The sequence below is a fragment of the Cyrtonyx montezumae genome, unplaced genomic scaffold, assembly GCF_038088225.1.
Source record: "Cyrtonyx montezumae isolate F1298 unplaced genomic scaffold, pur_monq_1.0 scaffold_30, whole genome shotgun sequence".
Lineage (NCBI taxonomy): Eukaryota > Metazoa > Chordata > Aves > Galliformes > Odontophoridae > Cyrtonyx > Cyrtonyx montezumae.
The window spans coordinates 13,500,476-13,519,505 of NW_027072035.1; the positions used below are offsets into that span (position 1 = coordinate 13,500,476).

At 38.9% G+C, this 19,030-nt stretch overlaps 2 protein-coding genes across 2 annotated transcripts in view; both read left to right on the plus strand.

Moving 5' to 3' along the window:
- Positions 1 to 14,204, plus strand: part of MTAP (methylthioadenosine phosphorylase) — a 30,904-nt gene extending 16,700 nt beyond the window's left edge. The window contains exons 5-8 of the mRNA XM_065744140.1: positions 1,301 to 1,403; positions 4,277 to 4,516; positions 5,860 to 5,982; positions 13,399 to 14,204. Of these exons, the coding sequence (XP_065600212.1) occupies positions 1,301 to 1,403; positions 4,277 to 4,516; positions 5,860 to 5,982; positions 13,399 to 13,437 (505 nt within the window). The 3' untranslated portion in view covers positions 13,438 to 14,204. The remainder of the gene's footprint in view (positions 1 to 1,300; positions 1,404 to 4,276; positions 4,517 to 5,859; positions 5,983 to 13,398) is intronic.
- MCCC2 (methylcrotonyl-CoA carboxylase subunit 2) overlaps positions 1 to 19,030 on the plus strand; it is a 424,975-nt gene that overhangs the window by 331,537 nt on the left and 74,408 nt on the right. The window lies entirely within an intron of this gene.

A 19,030-nucleotide genomic window follows, 5' to 3' on the forward strand; every position in this document is an offset into this window, starting at 1 on the left:
ATAAGAACATGACAAACAGGTAGATAAAACTGCTTCCTTTAGTGATTAGCCTGTATTTTAACAGTGTGTTATCCCAGTACGTAGTTACTAAAATTTAACAGTTCAGTTCGTCTCTGTTCATGGGGAAGACGTGTTACTTGACAGCGTGCTGTGGAGTTACATATGCTAATGCTGTAGTTTATTGTGCATTGCAAACCCAAGTCATGGAATCCACTCAAATGTACTGACCCACTCAAATTTCTAAGCTCCTATTGTGACTGGGCAGCATATCTTCTTAATTTCCAGAAATGAGTCGTGTTGTAATTATTTGTAAACCAGTGAAGTCTTAGATTGCATTAGACTGTGTTTTGGCAAAACTGAATTTCCACATTAAAAAGTAAGGTACTCTCTTTTCTGACCGTTTTCTACAGAAACATTCTCTGTGCTCATTACATTGTTTAATGGAAGGATGAAGGTCATAAATATACATGATTTTCTTCCTTTTTATTTTTTTAAATATATATCTTTTCAGAGAAAAATTGTAAAATAAGGCTTGTATTTATATTCTAATCACTTTATACATGAGCTGCTGCAAAGAAAGTTTCATGGTACCCTGGGATATATTAGGCAAAGTGTTGTCAGTAGACTGAGGAAAGTAATGCTTCCCCTCCATTCAGTGCTGGTGATGCCACAGCTCTAGTGCCTGGTCCAGTTTTGAGTTCCCTGTTACAAGGGCAATATGGACATAATGGAGTGAATCCAAAGGAGGGCTATGAAAATGGTGAAGGGATTAGAGTATGTTCCCTATGGGGAAAGTCTGACAGCCTTTTCAGCCTGGAGAAGAGAAGGCTCATTGTGTATAAATACACAAAGAAGGTATGCAAAGAGGACAGAGTCAGGTGGGTTTGTGTGGTTCCCAGTGACTTGTCAAGAGTCAGTAGATGCTAACTGGAACACAGGAGGTTCTTTCTGAATATCAGAAAACACTTCTTTGCCATGTGGATGTTGGAGCACTGGCACAGACTGTACACAGGAGTTCTGGAGTCTCACCCCCTGGAGATAGTTGAAAGGCATCTGAACATGGTCCCGGGTAGCCTGGCCTAAGTGTCCCTGTGTAAACATGGAGCTATACCAGATGTCCTCCAGAGATCCCTGACAGTCTCAGCCATCCTACCATTCTGCGACTGGAGGTGACTATTACTTTTATATGGATATTTTTGTTCCCTTCAAGAGCATTCTAATTTTTAACTTCTGCAAGTTTACTGTTTTCTGATCTGTTTGATCCCTGTTCTTCTCTCATAGTATGTTTTCTGCTTTCCAGGACAACTAAAAGGCATTGCACTTTATATGATGGTCAATCTTGCAGTCTCTCAGGAGTATGTCATATTCCAATGTCAGAACCATTCTGCACCAAAACCAGAGAGGTTAGTGAATTATGTAGATGTTTTTTTAAATGTTGTGCATTATGATACTTGTTGTTTATATTATAGTCATCTAATTAACCACCATCAGAATAAGGAGGTGATCTCCGTCTCTTCATTACTGTTATTCATAAAAGTATTAAAAAATATATAAAATTTGGAAGGCATGGGAAGTAAAATATCTTTTGATTATTGGAGCTAGGATAGGTATGTGGAACACTCTAAGAAGACAATTGGCACTGTAGATTTCTCAAGGGTAAAAATCTTTTTAGGTCCTGTAACAGGTCAAGAGAATTTGTGTGAACAACATTGTAAGACAGATTTAGGAAATATTTCCTTTTCATGCTGATTGAAATAGCATCTGTGGCTGGGGCACTGTGTGTATTTAAATTACAAAGAATTAAGAACAATACTTCAGCGTTCACAGAAGAGCCAATATTGCATTTGTGCATTTATGCATTGTAGCAATTGGTAGTGTTAGAGAATGAAGAGTTTGTTTATATGGTGTTAAATGTAGACACAAGCCAGTTAACACTTGTCTTTTATTAAGTTTTGCTTTTTGTAGGTTAGACACTTCAAGATTTTCAAATGTCAAAAACAGTCTAAATATTGTGATATTGCTGTTTTTTCAACACATTTAAAAACATCCAAGAAAGATTGTGTCTATGACTAAATATGCCTTCTCATTGTATTCTTATATCTGAGGGAAAAGGAAAGTGAAGATTAAACACAGTGTTTTTGTTCTTGTGGAATACTCTGATCAGAAGCTTCAGATAGTCATGTTGCCAAGGGGAACGGGAGTTTGCAGGATTAGTCATAACCATCCAATACGTTTACTCTCTCTGTAGTCTGTTACTATACTGAGCAGGTCAAAGCTGAGTTACAAAGCTGGTGGCTCAATTTGTACCCTAGGCATGTACAAGTATTTGTATTGCTGGCTATTCTGCTTGTCACCAATTCACTGCTGTTGTAGGCTATTTTTCTTAATTAGCCAGAAAACGGTGGTTTTAAAATATCCACCAGTAGGTCCACAGCATTGTTAGTGGAACAACATTTTAGCATGCTAGGAATGCAATGAAGTAAAGCCTTTTTAAAGCTGAAGAGGAAACAGTCATAATATACAGTGCCTGCTCTTACCCTCCTTCTGCTGGCTGCAAATGGTACAAAATACTTTGCAATTTTCAAGCAGCAAGAGCCTACCCACATGCTGCTACCAAAAAACCAGTTGGCACATAGATGTTTACTGACCTTGAGTATGATGATGTGCTACAAGATATACAAGGATTTTGTTGAGAGTTAACTGTATGTTTTATATAACAAATTAAGGAGTGCTATTACTGAAATAATTGGCTACACCTCACACTATGTTTCTTTTCATTTGTTTGTTTGTTTGTTTGTTTTTAAGTTTAAGTAGGCATAAGTAATTTCCTGCAGTTGCAGGAAACATACATCAGGTTTTCATCTGATTGCTAAATAGCTTAAACAATGCTCTTTGGCTATTAATTTTTGCACAAAGCCAACAAAGAAATGCTCCTTTTCTGAGAACAGACATTTAGGTACTTTCCAGTCTGACATGTGGTGATTATCTCATTAGCCTGTGCATTCTATTCAGCCTAACAGATGTTTTAAATGAACATGAGATTTTGAGTTGCTGGAGAGCCTAAAAAGAGATACCAGATAAAAGCGATTTTTATTTTTCTCCTGAAAATGTTCTTGAAATTGTTGGGATGATTTCAGCCCAGTTTTTCATAATTCAGAGAAACATCATAGCTAGAAGTACTAATGACAATACAAAAATAACTACCTTGTATGTTAATTAAGGAATTTATATAAAAACATCTGAAGAGGTTTTATTAAATTGTATTTCTGCAAATATGTAAAAATATTCCATTTTATTTGGCTTACGTGCCATGAATCAAATGAGAGTGGAAAAGAATGTATCTACCATAGGCTTTTACTAGTTTCATGCCATCTATATGTACTCATACATCTTCATGCACAAGTGCCCTCCCACAGCTCTTGTGGGTTATAAGCATGCCAACTTTTTTCTGGAAGTGGAGGTTTGCCCATTTACCTCTCCTTCCTGCTGAAGATGTGAGTACTCCAGCTTTACATGTATTTGCGCTGTTTCCAACAGCGCACTGATCTACATGCCAAGTGAGAAATCACCTCAGAAGCTCACATAGCACATTCAGGACAGTTGTGGTTTTCCTAGGCCCATTTTATGCATGCTTATACACTCTCAGTTTTACTGTATCAACTGTTGTTACCCAAGCAATTTTCCAATAAAGGAAGTCAGGGTGATTCTGCATATACAAGGCCCAATTGGAAATAGAAAGACTACTGCAAAATACATTGTGTATGTAAAATGTGCACCTCAATCACTAGCATGGGAAGATGCTGTAATTTATTTTCACATTCTCAGGGTGTTTTTTGAAGCATATGGTTATATTTTTGCCAACAGCAGACTTTTAAGGAACGAATTTCATATTCTCCTCAGCTCAGCTCCACCACTGTGGCAATGTAGCACTTAGTGGCACCACCATTTAGGTTTCTCACCATTCTATTCTCAGAGTAAGTAAAGCCTAAGTAATCACGCTGTCTCTGTTCTCCAACCATCTGCACTGAAAACGGTGATCCAGCTGATACAAACCAGATGAGTTCAAGATTATTCCTGTTAGTAGGACCATTAATTTGTAGTGCTGGATGAGAAAACTGAAAATGATCTTTTGGACAGCTGTAGCCAAGTGAATCACAACTGTTTAGTGTCAGGCTAATTTCTTTTGTATGTAACAATTACTGGATTTTTTTTTCTGAGATGTGAAACGCTGCATCAAGGGATTTTTTTATTTTCCTGATATTAGCATGTTTTGCAGGTTCTTATTGAGATTGCAAAGAAACTTGGGCTCCCATGTCATTCTAAAGGGACAGTGATCACCATTGAAGGCCCACGTTTCAGTTCTCGAGCAGAAAGCTTGATGTTTCGCAGCTGGGGAGCTGATATTATCAACATGACCACAGTGCCTGAAGTGATTCTTGCAAAAGAAGCTGGAATGAGTTATGCAAGTATTGCTATGGCAACGGATTATGACTGCTGGAAGGAGCACGAAGAAGCAGTGAGTGAAACTTCTTTCCTTTAGATTTTGTCCAGAGGAATTTGGATGGGAACTTGTATTTAGCTTTTGACAGAGGTCACATACTGAATTAAATCTGAGTTACTTATGTCAGTATCACTGAGTTTTCCTGGGGCAGTAACTGTTAAAGCGAGAACAGAATCAAATGTTGCAACTTCATTTTTATAAACTTGCCTTGCTGTTAGCAAACACTTTAGCTCCTTGTGTCTATATCAGTAGTTTGTATGCATGACGTGAATGTGTGCCCTATAATTGATCTGGTAATTTTTTCTTTTGCAACTTTGTGCAAAAGGATATGTCCTGTTCAGTTTTTTGTTGTTGTTTGTTTTTTGTTTTTCTCATGGGATACAAGTGAGCAGCAGCTACCAGCGAGTAACTTCAACTGTTAGCCTATTAAATCATACTCATCATAGAAAGAAACAGGCCAACTTTACTGCTTGAGAGAATAGAGTTAACTTAGTTAAACGCCTGATAATTTGTATAAGTAACTGTACAAATTCTCTCTCAATTTTTTATTACACAAAATCTTTCCCACCTATATCTCTGTTCAGTATTACTAAATCTTTATTTCGTAAATGCAGTCTCAGTCTTGACTCTATTTTTCTACAAAACTGTTTGATTGAGCAAAACTCATAATAGATAATGCAGATTTTCATGGAGCCAGCAACTCTTCGAGAATATAGTTCTGTAATACCAAAGTACAGTAGCTGATACACCTTAGCACACATAATACATTATTGTTCTTAAGATGAGTTGCTATGTGAAATATTAGTTATCTTTTAATTTTTTTTTTAAATATGAAGTACTTGGTTAAAACTCACATATCTGTACTGTGCTGCAGTAAAGACATACATGTGACATTTTGTTAAAAGTTCCCTGTGGCATACAGAAAACAGACTTCTCTACAATTAGAATTCTACACAGATTTTGTTTACTCTTTTGTTTATCTTGCCTTTGGTTTTTCATATTTTTTTAGATTATCACTTTATCCAGATATGTTAATTCTTGTTTATTGTTACTATGATGCATGAGTATTGGCTAGAAAGCAGATGTTCTTCACCAGTGACTTTACATCTAATTTTTTCAGATGAAAAGATTCACTTCATTTTTTTAAGAACAAAGTTCACAGAATCAGGAGCAAGCTAAAAAATACAGCCAAAGATTCACTCACGTGGATAAGTTCTTACTAGCTTGAGGGATCGTGGCACTTTAAGATACACACTGTGTTTTTATAGGTATTCCAGGTTTTCACTTAATCTAGCTGGAGCTTTAAAATTTGTGCCATCGACATTAAGAGACAGTGCTCGATTCTGTTTTATATCTAGGTTTCAGTGGATAAAGTATTAAAGACGCTGAAAGAAAATGCAAACAAGGCTACTAGCATTCTCCTGACTGCTATACCTCAGATAGGTTCCATGGAATGGACAGACACCCTACACACCCTGAAAGTAAGTACACTGAGGTCAGTTAGTACTGGGGACAATGTATGCATACAGATATGTATTATATGTTCCTAAATGTTTCTGCTTAAATTGTAAATTAGAATACATGCTTTAACAAACACAATCCGTTCAAAATGGACAAATAAATTCATTCAGAATCTTACAAGCTTTGTTGTGAAGATCTAGCTTCAATTTTAGCTTCAGTCTCATAGGGAATGCTATAAAACTTAAAATGATTAAAGATGTTGAAATGCTACCTTTCATAGCACAGGTAAGATTCTAGTTGAGTATACAGCTTAACCTCTGCTCAGCTTTAGCTTAGAACAGTGAGACAACTGAGGAAGACTAAACTGCATGAAAGATATTATGAGTGTTGTCACCTGGTTGCCTCGGTGTTGGGACACAGGAGCAAATAGCATGCTCCTGGATGGTAATAAAGCTCACCAACTAGGAAGCATTGCCTGAGATTCATCTATTGTCAAAGGAATTAGTAGATGTCTGGATGGAGTTGCCACCCTCTGGGAACGAGTTTTATTAGCTGTAAAAGAAAGATATCCCTTCAAAAACGATCTGGAGCCTGACATGAAAAGCTGGACTACTGTTGAAAAAGGTATCCAGTATTTGAGAGAAACAAGCATGGTGGAAATGTTGTATGACCCCATGTTCGTTCCTAACAATCCACGGAAAGTATGCCAACACTAGCAGCAACATTTGAAAGATAGGAGAAACAACAGAGAAGACCCCTGGTGTTTGAACTGAGTATTACACTTCAAAAACAGCAACTACCTCCATCTCACACTTCCATTTCAGCCATTACAAAAGTAATGAAAAAACTAGATAAAGTGGATAAGATGATAGACAAAATAGAGAAAAGGCAGGGCAGTATTCTGTCTCTATTGATAAATGGTGATGAACCCATGGTAGGATCAGACACACCTGATGAAGGTCAGGATGATCAGAAGAGTCTGAAGGAGCTGATCAAACTGATTAAAGGTGAAAAACGATGCTCTTCACCTGTATTATCAAAAATCTCAGCTATTAGAGGCAAAAGTTTTCTTATATGAGCAAATGACAGTAGTAAATCTATGTCATTTGCTGCCTTATGGAGTTACTTGTGTGAGCATAGAGAAGACATGAAGAAGTGGTATAAGAAACTCACTGCTGGACTGCAAGCACAGGTGAGAAAATTACAACACAGGGTAACCACCAATGCAACTGCTTCAGTTACTGCAGGTAACCAATAGAGTGCCCTGCCTTCAGTCAGGGGAGGGAAAGGGATAATAGAGATAATAGAGTTTATTGGACTGTGTAGATTCAATAGCCTGGCACATCAGACCACAGAAATATGAGGCACTTGTGGACACTGGTGCACAGTGCACTTTGATGCCCTCCAATCATGAAGGGACAGAATTGATTTATATTTCTGGGGTGACTGGGGATTCACAAGAATTGACCATGTGGAGGCTGAAATAAGCCTCACTGGTAAAGACTGGCAAAAGCACCTTATTGTGACTCCATGGGATATGTATACTTGGTATTGATGTATACTTGGTATTGATTATCTTGAAAGGGGTTATTTTAAGGATCCCAAGGGGTATTGTTGGGCTTTTGGAATTGCTGCTGTAGGCACAGGTGACATTAAGCAGCTGCCTGCTTTGCCTGGCCTGTCAGAAGATCCGTCTGTTGTGGGGTTGCTCCAAGTGGAGGAGCAACAGGTACCGACTGCTACAAAAACCGTGCACAGACAGCAGTACCGCACCAACAGGGATTCCTTTCTCCCCATTCATAACTTGATCCGTCAGCTAGAGAGCCAGGGAGTGATCAGCAAAACTCACTCACCTTTTAACAGCCCCATATGGCCGGTGCGTAAAGCCAGTGGAGAATGGAGGCTGACGGCAGATTACCGTGGCCTGAATGAAGTCACACCCCCACTGAGTGCTGCTGTGCCGGACATGTTACAACTCCAGTACGAACTGGAGTCAAAAGCAGCCAAGTGGTATGCCACCACTGACATTGCCAATGCCTTCTTTTCAATTCCTTTGGCCACAGAATGCAGGCCACAGTTTGCTTTCACCTGGAGGGGCGTTCAGTACACCTGGAAGCGTTTGCCCCAGGGGTGGAAGCACAGCCCAACCATTTGTCATGGGTTGGTCCAAACTGCATTGGAACAGTGCGGTGCTCCTGAGCATCTGCAATACATTGATGACATTGTTGTATGAGGCAATACAGCAGAGGAAGTCTTTGAGAAAGGAGAGCAGATAATCAAAATTCTCCTGCACCAGTCTGTATTCCACATCATAACATCATTTAGTACACTGTAAGTTAAAGAGTTAAGTGTTCCAGTTCCATGGATTGTCGATAGTCCCAGGTATGCCTGTCTCCAAGGAGAAGAACTGTGTACCCCAGAGGACATTATGTTACTTTACATTTTTCCATTTTCCATTCAGAGGGAAAGATAAAACTGTTGGCAAGTCATAAGATCTCCCTCTTTCCTTTTCAAATCATCCCAGCAGCATGTGAGCTCCCTATCCATCTTGTCTTCAGCATTAGAGTAAGGCCTTCCATTTTCAGACACTCTCATTTCATTTGCTTTATTAACCTCAATTCCAATTATATTGTATTATGTTGTGTTAATTTACATTCTGATGTCTTATGTAGTAAATTAATTTTCCTCCTCAGATCATTGCCACTATTTTGCTTTTAGGCCCATCTCCCTACCCTCTCCCTTTTCCCTCTTCCTCTTTCCCGGGGCATGGGTCTGTAGGTCTCCCCACCCCATTAGTCGCAGAACCAGGCCAAACTGTCCTGTAAACCATTGACAGTTCAGTTCACTTTGTAGGAGAGGAGTTTGTTCCAATATATGGGTAATAGCCAGTTTGAAGTTAGTAAAACTGTGTTCACTCACATGCTTTCAGATCTGAATTGTGTGAAAAAAAGAGTGGAAAAGAATCACTCCAAAAGATCTCAATAAAGGAATTCTTAGGCTTTTTTTTTTTTTTTTTTTTTTTTTTTTTTTTTTTTTTTTTTGTGGAGGGATTCATTTTTATGTTTACATTAGACAAGGATTTGTTTTTATGTTTTGCATTATTGCAGTTTCAGTGGAGGGCTTGAGATTCCTTTCTGGCTACAGAGTAGTGAAAGAGAATGGTGTTAAAAATAGTTTGGATGTCCATTCAACTTCTCAACAGGCTTTTTGTGACAGATGGGTACTTCTGACAGTGCAAATGTGTGCAGCATGAGAGGAACTGAGAATTACATTGCGATGGTATGGCAGACAGGGAGAGCGAACAGAAGAGGGCCACAGAGAGCTGTTGTAGTGGATGCAGCAGTCTGAAATGGAGGAAGCCTTTTGGGGAAATGGAGGAATCCGGTCTCTGATGACTCTCTCTACTTTCAGGTTCTTTCTTTGTCTTTACATAAACTGAATGTGTTTTCTGAAGTTTGAGTGAGTAAGACAGATCAAAATAGACATAAATCATGGCTTCTTTTACCTCAAAGTGTGTCCCTGAAACTAAACTATCAACAGAACTGTTTGTACTATTAAAATCATCACTGTCTTCTGATGGGGATAATTTTTTTTTTCCAGTCTGGTTCCCTTGTCAATGATTCTCATGTGTAGTTTAATTAACACCCTAAAAGAAAGTCGTGTTAAGTAAGTTCCAGTTATCTGGAACAATTGTTAGTTATTTTTCATGTCCCCTCTACACGTTTGTGAGAGGCAATAGTTTTTTTTTCCATTTTCCTTTTGCAGACTTTGGGAAGTTGTCTTGAACAGATATGATAACAGAATCAGTGTTCCTTCTCACCTCTGATCTACAGAAAACATTTTCAGAGGAATGAGCTGCACTTTTTGTTTAATACAGATGCATACCTATTGAAAAAGAAAAAACTCACAAAACTCAAACTTCAGTCAAAAAATTTAAGATATGCACCAGGAATTCTTCTACAGCTTTCTTCATGCTGGTGTGAAAGGAAACTTATTCAAGTATACTCCTCCTGCTAAGGCAGGAGTCACCTCCCTTTCAGTTCTGGGAAGTGTACTCAAGTCCTGCTTTTGTTTGTATGATTTTCTTGATTCTTGATATGGAGAAGAATAGTAAGGGGCTGCAAAGAACTGGAACTATGTTTGTAAGGTTCTCCTTCAATAACAAATGCAAGTCCTTGTTTCAGGTTACTGTCAGCTCTATAAAACACCATTTCATTTGCTTTCAGTAGCTACTGAACTGCTATTTGCTGAAAGAAAACACGGTATACTGAGAGGAAGGGACACTCCTTTCTAGTGTTTCTTAGGTTCGTTCTCTGAAGTATCTGCTGCTGCTTGGTATTGGTGATGAAGATTGAAGTAGTTTCACTATAACTCAGCATTTCTTATATTTTTATGTTTTTTGCTATTAGTGGCCTGGTTTGAATGATAATGTACCAAGAAAGGAAGTTGATCTGAAGATACTAGAATGTCTGGAAACAGAAACTGGGTATTGGTAATGAAGTTGAGAGCTGGTGTCAGGAGAGTAAGAGTCCCATTATTTCTGATTTAATGCAACAAAGTACTCTGGACAAGTGACTGGAAGGTCTGAGGTTTTGGAGTCTTCATTTGTTTTTTCTCTTGCTTGTTTGTTTGTTTTAGGAACAGGTGGAATGGCTAGAAAATTTACCATTTGAGATAATAAGTGGTGGTAGATGAAGAACTGGTCCTGGGCTTTTGTGATTTTGAATAAGGAAAAGGGCAGTTATGTGATACAGCAAAGAGAGCGGTTTTGCCTCTGTACTTGTAAATAGTTGAATCATTAAAAGATTTGTGGTTTTGTATATATGTTCTATAGATTTTGCTCTGACAGTTTTTGAAGGTCAGCTGATTAGGGTTTTTTGAACTAGTATTTTTCAGAGGTGCTTCTTCCCAGTGCTGAAGGCACTTGGGTACCTTGTGATAATGTGAGGTAGATCAACAAGGAAGGAGTTGAGCTTTGCATGCTGATACTCTGCTATCAGTAACAGAGTAAAGGTGCACCATCTTACACCCAGACTGAAGCTGGATATCCAAAACAGGCATTTGCCAGTGTCAGTTTCTTGTCTGTAGGGAACCATGTGAAAACATTAAAAAAAAAAAAACCCAAAACTGTGTGGGCACAGGCTTTCCTTTCTGGCCTCCATAATCTGACTGGAGGAAATCACCAGACAGGAGCAAAATTGTTGCAGGGGTACTTGCTCTACTGCTTTTGTCCCTTTCCTTGGAAAGGTGCATTCTACTTAATGACACAAGAGCTGGTGTCATCTCTGAAGCTCACAGTGACCTTTAGGAAACCCTAGAGTGCTGAAGCAAAAATGGCTGAGTAGGAAAACTTTCCTTTTCATGTATCTTTCCATCTGTGGTATGCCATTCACTTCAAGCCTTATTTGAATGTAATTATTTCTAACCGTCTTTAGGCCATTGTTTCCTGGTCATATTGCTGTAAGAGACCATTCTCCAGGGTCAGGTTGCATGAGTCTGAAAAAAAGTGTGCAGTAAACTTTTCTGCAGGGTTAGCATCTTCCCACAGCCTTTCAGTCTGAGGTGTCATCAGGCTACAGAGTCTTTTTTCTTTCAGAACAGAGTATGGTTCTTGTGCGTTTATGTCATCGATCAGGTAACATGATGACAGTGGTCCACATAATGTCTAACTGGTGTCAGGGACATTTCTAGGTAGGGTCATCCATGGGTTATGCTCAGCAGAATCTTGTTATTCAGTGAGAAGAATTGTGTAGCAAGGTGATAAAATTATTGGCAGTTATTGCTCTAAGATCCTGTAGCAAGCAAGGAGTTCAGATGCAGGACTTCAGGTGAGCATACCTGTTTAACTTGTGAATTTGTAGATAGCATCTTATGGGAGGCAGCTCTGCTGGGGCAAGGAGATCTGGAAGGCAGGCAGTTTTCTCCAAGTACAAGAGTGATTCACACGGAGGCCCACCAGGAATCAGACTTGGCTGAGCAATTGGCAGACCTCAGAGCAGAAACGCAGCATTCAGGAGTCAGAAGCAAGGACAAAAGTCAAAGGAAGAATCCAGGAACAAGACTGGATGTATAGGAATGGTTTGAGGTGGTTTGCTTCCCTGCAGTTGACAGCTGGAAGAGACATCAAAGGTAACAAAAGCAACTTCCACACTGTGTAATATCAGAAGCTGATCAAGAAAAAGACACGTTTATTACAGAATAAAGTAAACAAATCAATGGCAGCAGGCACTTTCCAGAGGGATCTGATGTAGTAGGTTCTTATTTATCTTTGTTGGTAAAAGTATTGGTAAAAAATAAAAAATGACTTGCTGAAAAACATTTTAACTTATGAAAACTGGGAATTGAATCTTGTACCTTTTATTAACAGTTCAATCCCTCCAAGTTCTGAAGAGAATCTGTACTGAAATTGTAATTTCACATTAGAGCTGATGTTTCTTACTATGTGGATGTAAGCAGATCAGCTTGTAGTATAGCATTTGATCTTCTGTGAATGCTCTTTACACGAACATATTTAACTGTGTAAAATGATGTTTGTCAGAGTTCTGATGGAATGAATGATGTTGTACTTTGGTAAGAAAGTTGTAATGTGTAAAGACTTTGGGATAGTTTAGATTGTATAAGGTATCCTTAGTTGTTATTTTAGCATGCTTCACCTTTGACATCCTGGGACTACAGTGTGTTTGATAGCTAACAAATCGAAGTTCTGTTTCTTTTCAGACATTTTTTCTAGACTGCTCTAAGTGGTAACTATTCATAATTTATGTATGTTGAGCTCTGATCTTAAAATACTCACAATTAATATTCTCTCTCAAAAAAAATCTCAGTGTAACTGTATATAAGACTGGAGTGAATTGAATTAGGAAGGAAGATTGACCAAGGGTCTATGTACTGTGGACAGCCTTACAGGCTAAGGACCTCTCAAGAAAGCTGAAATTGATGTCATTTAGCTGCGTTTAAGGATAAGACCTGATAAACTTTTCAAAGTTGCCTATCCATATATATCTTGAGCATTTAATTCTCTTCCAACCAGTGCACTTTTAGAGAAAGATATCTGTGCTTGATAGCTATACTTCATAGTTGTTGGTGAACCTGCATGTGAAAAACTTTCAGAGCACTCTGATCACTTTTGTAAAAAGCTTTTTGGGAGGACAAATAATGCATGTAAACAAAAAGGAAGTGCACCATTTTTAATTTGTAGTCTGCAAGCCTGAGTACCTTAATTTTAGTCAACATTTCTGCAAGATTGTTTGTTGGCTCTTAATACCAGTGTACCCTCCCTGTAATTCTTTAAACTTATGTGGCATTCAGGAAATTTGGATATGCTACACACATGGAAAGAGTTGCAGCTTGCTTGTGTGTGATAACTGTATAGCTTTACTTTAAGACTAATCTGCTTTGCTTTGACTGCACTCATGTACTTTGACTTTGCATTTCAGACAACTGTGCAGTGTTCAGTCATTCTGCCGAAGCAGTAGCAGCCTGGATGGACTCTGCGGTGTGGATCATCACCAGGAAGAGTGGGCTACTTCTGAATTTTCATACCTTACATATTTGAAAACAATTTAAAGCTTGTTAGAATGGGATAAACCTTAACCAAGAATAGTGTCTAAGTCAGCTTTTTAAATGGCTGAAGTAAGATTTTAAGTATGTTTTTAGCTTGGAATACATTTTTTTTTATCTGACTTCATGGGACAGAAGAAAGCAGATTCATTCACATGTATGTTAGTTGCTTTGTTTCTGCCTCTTACTGTTTCCTTTGAAAATATCAGTAGTTGTCATTCATTTCAGAAACAAACCATAAATGTTGAATGTGACATTTCAAAATAAACTATTTTTATACATGATCCATATTTTCATTTCATTATTTTTTAATCAGTAGGTTGGTTTGTTTGTTTGTTTGTTTGTTTGTTTCAGTAGTGTGCTAGAAAAAGTAGTTTAATAATCATGGTTCTTTCACAGCAGCAGCTAAGTAATGAGTGGTTAAAATGTTAGCAAATGCCTAAGCCAAGTTTGTGCCTGGAGGTACTTATGTGACTTATAGATTGTGCAGAGTCATTGCTGCCATGCCTGCGCACTGTGTTGGTCTGCTGCTGCTTTTCTCAACAACTCATGGCTGGAGTTTCTGTTTCAAGTGGTGAATGTATTATTGAGTGCTCTGAATGTATGTATTCATTAATACAGTGATGCTTCAATAAAATAGCCTTCTGTTTCTTGCTTAAAAGAATAATAAAACAAAAGAGACCTGCGCTTCTCCAAAGTGTGTGGAAATTGGTATTTTTGTTTTCTTCTGGTCCTTCCTTCATCAGCTTTGTTTCTCTGTCAGTGGCTTGCAATTGGTGGAACAGGTTGACAGTGATACTTTACCATAAACACAACTTTTAGACCACTTTTAAGTATTTGTCTGCTTAGAGCTTCAGGTTTTAAGACCATGAAACAACAGGAATTGCTGAAACCAAAGTGGCTGACAGTGCAAAGCAAGCCAAGCATGGGAAAGGAAATACAGCAGCTTCTCTATGACTTAATTGCACATCTCATTTGAGATGGATTATAACTGTGGAAAGCCTAATGAAGCTAATGGAGGTAAAACTTCATGGTTTTCAAAACTTTTTCTCACTCACCAGTGGAAATGTCCTTACGTAACTCACAGAAATGTATGGCCAGAATGCTTTCAGGTCTTTAGGGGAAAACATATCCTCCCTGGAGCAAACGGAGACTGCTGTGAATTTGGTCTGTTTCTCGGACTTCCGTGCAGAATTTGTCTTGAAGGAATAGAGAAATGCAGCTGGGAAGTAGTGGGTGTAGTAGAAATACTGCAAACCTAATTTTTTTCCCCATGTATGTGGAAGTGAGACTGAATGGAAGTGAGAGATTGTAAACATCGGGATTAAACAATGCAGGAGATGTACTGGTGTTAGCTAAGGTTTGGGAAATAGAAGATCAGTAGCCAGTTGCTATCTTACAAAATTTTCCACTGGACACAAAAGGAAATGACAAGAGCTTAGAATTAAGTGAACTGTCTAGATCCACACAGACTGCAAGCAGAAGTGTCACTGAAGAGTCAGATCAACACACAAACAACTGCAAGAGGAAGGTGTACACCCACTCACTCAGTTTTTGTTGGACTATCCTCCAGTCAGGCAGCAGATCTCCTTCCGCTTTCACTGAATGAAGGGACCTCTAGTCTGGGTTTGGTAACATTCAGACTGAAAAAGCTTTCATCCACATCCCAAGCCAGCACACCATGCTCACTTGATCATGGGTGTTTGCTCTCTCTGGCTATGGAGCTGCTACTGTGTCTTCCCCTTTTTCTCAATGATTTCTTTTCTGAAAGAGTGGTCAGGCACTGGAATGGCCTGCCTAGGGAGGTGGTTGAGGCACCATCCCTAGCGCTGTTCAAGAAGCGTTTAGATGAGGTGCTAAAGGACTTAATTTAGTAGTTGGGTAGAGATAGTGATAGGAGGATGGTTGGACTAGATGATCTTATAGGTCCTTTCCAACCTTATGAACTTATGAACTTATGATTAATTGGATGTTGTATTTTGCTTACCACAACTATCCTTTTATTGTCTCAACTACAGGCTTATAAGCCCCTCTCATTCTCTGTTTTTCTCAAAGCATCCTTCAGTGTGCACATTCACAGTGTAAAAGTGTATCAACACCAATGCAGTATCACAACTTCAGATGTGGCATGAGGCACACCAATAGATTTACCCTTCTATGTTCTTTGTTTCCTCTAAATCATTATCCCGTGTAGTGTTTCATCAGTCTATCTTGCTGTAACAAACTTGCCCATTCATATCTCGTTTTTACTTGGCTGGGAGCTCCTACTGTATGATTCGCTACCAGCATCTAGAGCATCAGTACAGGTAGCAGATGACATCAGAAGCTAGTACTTATATTAGTACTCGAAACAGACCTGGGGCAGTTGCAGTTCCCAGAACTGCAACCAGCATGAGTTCTGTTTACCAAAATCATCTGGGTAAGAGTAGTAAGGCGATATTAATTCAGGAGGTGCTCAGCACTGGGCGGGATCAGCCTTCTGAGAAGGAAACTCTGGCTTAACTGTTTTAACGACTTCTTCCTCTCCCTGCTGCCATTGCAGTGCTGCCCGAGGCAGGACAAAGTGAGAAGAGAACATTTAGTCACCCTCTCACAAAAGCATGCAATTGTTTATCTAGGTAATCATGAGGTTTACCATCTTCACTGTGAATCCACTCAGGCTGTATGTAGCACAAACCCATATGTGCAGGTGGACTTGGAAAAGTGCTTTCTGCCTGAGCTGCATGTCATGGCTGCGTGAACAGAGAACAGAGATCAGAGCCAGACCAAGGTATGTAGATAACAGGTTGTGATATTTTGGATGCTTTTATGAAGGCATACTGAACAAATGTGTAAAACAAATCTGTAGAATGACCATGGTGCTGACAACATTGCTCACACAACATAGTGAGCTAAAAAAGAGTGTTTTTCATGTATATCTCAAAAAGAAGAAAGGAAAAAAAAAACAAAACATTTGGAGGCAACTTTCAATCCCCAGATTTAGCTATATATACATAAGGATAATGCCTATAGGAAAAGGTACATGTCTCAGAGGGCACATAAATCTGTTCTTCTCTTTGGTTTCCTACTCTATGGTTGCTCTCACATAATCAATCAATCAATCAGTCAGTCAATAAATACCTTTGTTTTTATGATTTTATCTTAGATTCTATGTTTTACTAATCAGAGCTTTGCAGGACGCAGCTCACATGTGAACTCCGTTTGAATTTCAGACACTGTCTCATAAGCTTATAAAGTACATTTTTTTCATACCATAATCCAGCATTTAATATCATTTTTTCACATCTGCCAGAAAAGCCAGAAAGATAACCCACTGGAAGCAAAGTGATAGTATGTGGTGCTTTGCTCTTGAAGTGCATGCAAGAAGTACAGAGGAATCAGCACTGTCTACAGACCTGCTCCGTATGTGTATCTAATATTCTCTCTCCTGAATTGAGTCTGCCCTGACTTGTGTCTCAGTTCCCAGTCTGATCCATAGGTGGCTCAGTCTAAAAAAGAAATCTACAAACAAGAGAAGTAGCAAAGTGCAAGTGCTTGATCTCCCCAGGGCAAGGAGTGCTATGTGACCTTCACCAAACAAGATCCAGTGTCTAATTCTAGGTGCTACCAATAAGTCATGAGATGAGAACGTCTGCAGGAATGAGCTTTGTTTTAGAAACCATACACCAGACTGGAAAGGTGGCAGAGACTAATGTCCTCTGTGCGTTCTCTCTGGCTTAGTCAGACCCCACCGTTTTTTTCAGTCTGGACCTGAGCCTGCACCTCTCCTCCCTGCTCAGGATATACCATGTCCCTGCCCTGTCCTCCCAGATCCCAGAATACCTATCTTCCTACTGTCTTGCCCAGACCACAGTGTGGAACAATAGCAGCAAATCTTGGGAATTTCCCCACCTGGAGATAAAAATGTGTGCTAGATTACCATCTCTTCCCCCCAGATAGCAATGTTGTCATTCATGAAACAGCTGTAGGAGTTTTCTTCCTGAGATGAGCAATCATGTCATGACAACACGAGCTATGTATTTCAGTGATAGGAAATAAATAGGATATTTCTAACCTCATGGACCACACTTCCGGAGGTGTCAGCTGAACCTTTTTTCTCCCTTGGTACTTTGTGGTCTACAGACAAAAGTCTGTGAGGATTTCTCTGAGTCAGCCTGATGCCTGTAGTTGCAAAATTCTTGATTTTCAATTTCTAAGGAGTATCTCTTTTTTCACTTTCCCTTTTCTGGTCTTTCTCCAGCACAAAAATGCACGTTTCTACAAGCATCCATGTGCTTATGGGTACATGGTAACTCATAGTATTGAGAATGTTGTCCTCTGCCCTCTTTTCCAAAGAAGACTTTTTGTCTTTATTTCCACTTCTATGATATTCTTAAGTGTCTGTAACTCTTCCTCTTGTAAGTTTTTAAAAGAGGCAAGGAATAAAGGAAGAATGAGAGAGGGAGAGAGAAAGAGAAAGAGAAAGAGAAAGAGAAAGAGAAAGAGAAAGAGAAAGAGAAAGAGAAAGAGAAAGAGAAAGAGAAAGAGAAGAGAAGAGAAAGAGAAAGAGAAAGAGAAAGAGAAAGAGAAAGAGAAAGAGAAAGAGAAAGAGAAAGAGAAAGAGAAAGAGAAAGAGAAAGAGAAAGAGAAAGAGAAAGAGAAAGAGAAAGAGAAAGAGAAAAAGAAAGAGAGAGAGAAGGGGAAGGGGAAGGGAGAGGGGAAGGAGAAGGAGGAGAAGGACAAAAGAAATAGATTGTGCCAGTGAGTGGTAGTGATAAAATTGATTGAGACCTGATCAAAAAAAATACCAGAAACCTAGAACAATGAGATATGTCATCTGTTAATGCTTCACCGGATCCCTTGGAACATCTTCAAAGGTCAGCAGTGAGTCCTTTGGAATGTGGCTTACTTTCTCCATCTCCGAATTCTTTGTTTTCTTCTATGAAAGTTCTGAGGTTTTCCATTTCCTTCCTGAGAGAGCCAGAGAACTTGAGGATTCATTTCTAGTTTAGTCAGGTGCTGGGGATTGTATTTCTGAAGCAAGGTCAGCTGATGATTTGCTTTCCTAAAATTATTTTTGTTTTTCATGTCTGTGAAGCACTCAGATAGTAAGCAAAATCTGCAAAGCCTTCAGACACTCACACACAGTAAATTTTGCTAAATGTGAGTGAATTTAAGTGGGATCACGTTGTAATACTTTGAAGTCATGTTTTCAGAGAGTAATTTCCAGAATTTATGAAACAGTTTGTTTTCCCTGGTGCCATTATATCTGATGAGTTGTTAGCTAATTTTTGCTAATAAAAGCTTGACCCAGGCAGGCACAAATAGAAAATGTATAGTCATTGGATGCTGACATTGATGGACAATCAAAAACATTCCAAAACAAAAAATGCCACTGGATCCCACTGCAAAGAGGAAGCATTTGTGACAGAAGGGAAAAAATATAAATCTGCTATTCCCATGGGTTGAATTTACCTCTTTACAGAGATATTACACAGGTAAAAACAAAAAGAAAAACAAACAAAAAAA